This window comes from Hordeum vulgare, chromosome 2H (assembly GCF_904849725.1).
Source record: "Hordeum vulgare subsp. vulgare chromosome 2H, MorexV3_pseudomolecules_assembly, whole genome shotgun sequence".
Taxonomy (NCBI): domain Eukaryota; kingdom Viridiplantae; phylum Streptophyta; class Magnoliopsida; order Poales; family Poaceae; genus Hordeum; species Hordeum vulgare.
In genome coordinates, this window is record NC_058519.1 from 398316358 (window position 1) to 398321504 (window position 5147).

Here is a 5147-nt window from a genome sequence, read left to right on the forward strand (position 1 = left end):
TCTTCACCCAGTGCGGAGCATAGGTCATCCACTCGGCGTGGGAAGGACCTCTCCGCGTCCTCGGGGGGGGGGGGGGGGCCCGAGCGTATATAGTCGCAGCTCGTTATTACGTGAGAGTGTCACAAGATGAAGTAGGTTCTGGAAGGACTGAAGGACGATGCAGAGACCTCATGGGTCGATGTAGATCCTAGGGATTCTTCGGGAGCCCCATGCCTCACAGGCTTGTGCCCAACTCATGGTCCCCGGACTCATAGCGGCGTGGCGTGGTCCGCCTTGAGCGAGCCCTCGAGTGTGGGAGGATCCCCCAGCGCTCGTTGGCGGAGAGCTCGCCCAAAAGGTAGGTTCTGAGTCCCCGGGATGTTGCCCCGACGTGCCTCACTAGGCCCCCCAGGTCCCCACATTGGTACCCTGGGCCATGCCCCCAGGCCGGGCTAGCCCAACCTGAGGGCAACGGCGGGTACCCGAACACCCGCTGGCGATCAAACGAAGCCCGCACTGGCGACATGGGCATCTGTTCCACCCTCCGTCCCCAGGCGGGCGTCGCGCGCCCCGGAGGGAGGGGCTGATATACCACCCCCGACCTCCAGGTTAGGATCGTCTGGCCCGGGAACATGGGTGTGTGCTCCACCCTCCGTTCCCAGGCTGGGGCCTCTCGGCCTCAATACAAGGGTGCGTCCACCCTGTCCTAGGCCAGAGGTCCCTGGTCCCCAAACCCAGACGTCTGCCCGAAGCAACTCCCGGCTAGCAGGTGTGCCGCGCGAGGACACCCGCGCTGGTCGTCCCTGTGAAGCCACCCCAGCGGTGCAGTTCATACCTGTATGCGTGGCGGCTGCCCGCGGGGTCACGCGTGTGCCTCCTGCCGGAGTGATGGTCTGCGCTGCTTCCGCTGTAGCCCAGACGTGTGCCGACACGATCGTCGTCGAACTGCGCGGGCCTCCAGGGGTTGATGTAGTTGGGCCTCCGGTACTCCCTCCTCGTTCCATGAAGCACGTCGCGGGACGCTGGACGACGCCTCCCCAGCGCGGCCAAATCCCGTGCCTCCAGGAGCTCCCGTCGAATCCCAAGTGTGGGCAGGCCTGAGTGGATGTTTGGGACGCGCCCGCATGGTTCCCCCATTGTAGCCCCTGGCGATGCGGGCTGATGAGTGCGGTTCCCATGGGGGCGCGCTTGGGTCTCGTCGACGACGTCGCGCCCAAGAGCGCGCTTGTGACCGCCGACGCGGGTAGTGGCGGGCTGCGTGTGGGCGCCTGAGTTGATGTGCCACCAGGAGCGCGACATGTCTGTGCGTCGGGTGCTGACAGGCTCAGAAGGGGGAGGAAGAGCTTGGACGCGTGGAAGGGTCGGGGCGATGGGGGGGTGCCATGTGGTTTGTGAAGGCACCAGCCCCCAGCGCTTGTTGGAAGCCCGTCCGGTGTGAACGTCGGCCGATGGGGTGGCGAAGCTCGCAGGGCATCCCGGCCTGCCTGCGCCGGTCGCGCCACACGAGTGGCCCGCCTCTCCGCGCGGATTCGCCGTCTCCCTACCATGAGTGTGACCAGCTTCAGCGGGCCGAGCCCTAGGACAGACCTTGACACACACCCTACCTGGCGCGCCAAATGTCGGATTCGGGCTCCGCAAAACCCTAAAGATTCGAACTCAAGGCGTGTACGAAGATCTCTTGCGGGCTCGCCTCCTCTAACTCGCTACTCGCTTGGGATGGTAGAGAACTCACTCGATGGTGAGGAAGACACGGAACACGGCAGTTTACCCAGGTTTGGGCCACTGATAAACGTAATACCCTAGTCCTGCTTTGTCGGATTGCCTCTCATGGAGGTTGGTGGATGAACTAGTACAGTGTTCGAGGGCCTTCGGAGGCTGGGTGGCCTTTGTGTGGTGCTAGTGGGCGAATGAATGAATCCCCCCTATGAAGTAACCTACTGTCTATATATATAGTGGTGACCCCGGTCCTCTTCCCTTATCATTTCGGCCGGAAGGGATCCCACAACGGCCAATTTTCAAGGGGGACAGGGGAACATGCTTCCCCTGTCCAAAAGTAGTCTTCACCTGCAAAGTGGCTGCCAGCGCTGCAGGGACGGGTCTAGGGATGATGTTTGTCAGGTTGGCGGGCGGCGATGGCCTTGTTCCACTAGAAATGAAGCCTTTGGAAGATGCCTTGGGAACCCCGGTTCGTCCTTGCCCCCTTTGCACTAAAGGGGAAACTGCTCCGTCCTGCTGTCTGCTGCTCGTCTGTCCTTCCTCCGCGTCATCCTTGACTCCTGAGGTCGGGCCTCACCTCGGAATATCCGCCACTCCGGAGGGGTCCTGGCGAGGCCCCCTGCGGGTCTTGATGCTACTCCCCCCTCGCGAGGCTTGGCCCCTCGCGAGGACCTTGCCTTGAGAGGTGCCATGCCCGATTGTGCTTGCTTGGTGAAGTGGGCCAGTCCTGGGCCACAGGCAGGCGGGTTTGGGTACCCCCATTCCCAGAATGCCGAGACTTGCCTCTATCATCAAAGTCCTTGTCATCCTTTCCTTTATCGCCCATGTTTTCGGTGGCATTGCTTTTATCATCCATGTCGTTATGCTGCCAACGAAAACACATAGACAATGTTACGAATGGTAGCATACAAAATAATTGTGCACTACTCTGCTTAAATAATTGAAACAATATTTCAGTTCGGATTCATGTACCTATCTTAGTCCTTCAAAAGCTCTAACTAAGTATGAAATATGCCCTAACTAATTCCAAAATGTCGTGACTAATCCTTCAAATGCCGTGAGTAATCATGCCCTGATAAATCCACCCTCATACAACAAATCTCCTAACTAAATCCAAAATATCGCCAAACTCAATTCAAAAATATCTCCTAACAAAATCCAAAATAACACCAAACTCAATCCAAAATATCTCCTAACTAAATCCAAAATATGTCATAACCCAAATCCAAACTACACTTTCTTTGAATCCAAATCTGCTGACAACTTTCTCATGCCACATAACCCAAACTAAGTCCAAAATATGTCCTAACTAAATCTGAATTACACATTTTTTCAATCGAAATCTAGTTACAACTTTCTCACATTACAGAATATCTCCTATCTAGATCCAAAGAATGGCATAACTAAATCCAAACTACACTTTCTTGGAATCCAAATCTGCTAACAACTTTCTCATGTCACATAACCCAAACTAAGTCAAAAAGACCTCCTAAATAAATCTGAATTACAATTTGTCCCAATGAAAATCTACTCACAACTTTCTCATATAACATCTCCTAAACCCTAATCAAATCTGATCATATCGGTACTAGGCAGAAGGGACAAACAAGATGAGAGATGGCAGCGGCACTTACATCTGAGAGGTCATTGCGAAGATCCGGCGCGATGGACGGCGATGACAATGATCTGGACTCGCGTCGGGGAAGGGGCCTCCAATAGGGGAAGCAGGCAATTAGGCGACTGCTCAGAAGATCTGGTGTCCCATAACTCGTGGGGGGTTGTGTATGAAGGAGGGGTAGGAGGAGGGGGAGTGGATGGACGAGTGCGCGCGGCGTTGATAGGAGGAGGAGGGCGATGACGATGACGATACCGTTTAGTAATTAAGTGCTACGTTAATATAATTAACTTAATTTGAAATTTTAGGACAATTATATTCCTGGATTTAGTTGGGTCACCCTAAACTTTAATAATTTTAAGATCAAAAATACCCTTAGCTTTAATAAGGTTCAATTAATGTCATCAATTGGATCGTTCATATAATACACGTTTTTTCGTGTATTGCAATGCACCTTAAAATATCTAATATTGTAACTAATTACAACTTCCTACAAAATCTCAAGTCACCTACGCATGCACGCCCGAAGTTGGCATCCAAATTTGTCATCACCCTTCGCTATTTCTTCTTCCCTCCACCCGTCACCACAACCGGATGGCCTTGCCTCAAGCCTCAAGCCTCTGCGCGCGTACCTCAGCAACCGCGTACCTCAGCAACCATGGCATGTCTGAGGGCCGCCATCGCCGCACTGCTCCTTGTCACCCTTGCGTCGTCGGCCGCGGCCGCAAAGACAAAGTTCAACATTACCGAGGTCCTCGACGAATCCCCGGAATTCTCGACCTTCAACAGCCTGCTCTCGAAGACGAATCTTGTTGAGGAGATCAACAAGCGGCAGACCATCACCGTGCTCGTGGTTGACAATTCCGCCGCCAGTGCCATTACGTCGCTGCCCACCGACACGCAGAAGAAGGTGCTCGCCGTGCAAGTCATCCTCGACTACTACGACCCCATGAAACTCGAGGGCATCGAGAAGAGGACGGCGCTCCTTACCACGCTCTTCCAGACTACCGGCGCCGCCACCGACCGCGCGGGGCTCGTCAACTACACCCACAGCGCGGACGACCAGATGGCGTTTGGCTCAGCCGAGCCCGGCGCACCGCTCAGCTCGCAGCTGGTGAAGGTCGTTGCGTGCCGACCGTACAATCTATCCGTCATGCAGGTCAGCGCAGCAATCATTCCACCGAGCATCAGCTCGTCGGACAAGGGGAGCTCCGGGCCACCCGGTAAAGCCCACGGTTCGTCGTCCAATGCGAGTGTCCCGACCATTACCGACGCTGAGACGCTTCAATCGTTCGACGAGGCCAGCGCGGCAGACGATGACGGTCTTTCCCCTTCGGGCGGTGGCCCGACAACGGCGGATGCAGCTGCATCATCACCACCGGTGCATAGTGCTGACGCGGCCGCAGGCGCGCACACTTCGGTGGGGAACACAGTGGTGGTCCGCACACGTGTTGGGCTCATAGGGCTTGTGATGTTGATGATTTAAAATTCTACGCACTACCAGGGCCGATGCTTTAGCTTTACACGTTAGGCCGGATGGGTGTAAATTGTACGGAGAATTTTCAGCCGTAAAGAAAACGATTGACTGAGGCATGTATTTTTTTACGAAGGTATTTAGAATGAAAACAATGATCCAAACAAGACCTTAGTTGTGTAGAAATACTTGTGTACTAGAGGCATACGCGCGCTCTGCTGCGTGGCCGACTTTTCTTAGCAACCATCCAAACGTGTAAAAAATGTCTCATGAGCATGCTGTGCATTAAGTATGCCACTATAGATAGACTTTTATTTTTACAATCAACAAACATGCATAAATAACGTTCTTTGCATGCATTCG

At 54.5% G+C, this 5147-nt stretch overlaps 1 protein-coding gene across 1 annotated transcript; it reads left to right on the forward strand.

The window, feature by feature from the left end:
• The first annotated feature begins 3908 nt into the window (after positions 1–3908).
• Positions 3909–4939, forward strand: LOC123430156 (fasciclin-like arabinogalactan protein 14). Its single transcript, XM_045114054.1, has one exon. The coding sequence runs from the start codon at positions 3969–3971 to the stop codon at positions 4794–4796; it is 828 nt and encodes a 275-aa protein (XP_044969989.1). The 5' UTR covers positions 3909–3968; the 3' UTR covers positions 4797–4939.
• The last annotated feature ends 208 nt before the right edge of the window (positions 4940–5147 follow it).

Coding starts and splice junctions, on each gene's coding strand:
- LOC123430156 (XM_045114054.1), top strand. CDS start 3,969: ATGGCATGTCTGAGGGCCGCCATCGCCGCACTGCTCCTTGTCACCCTT.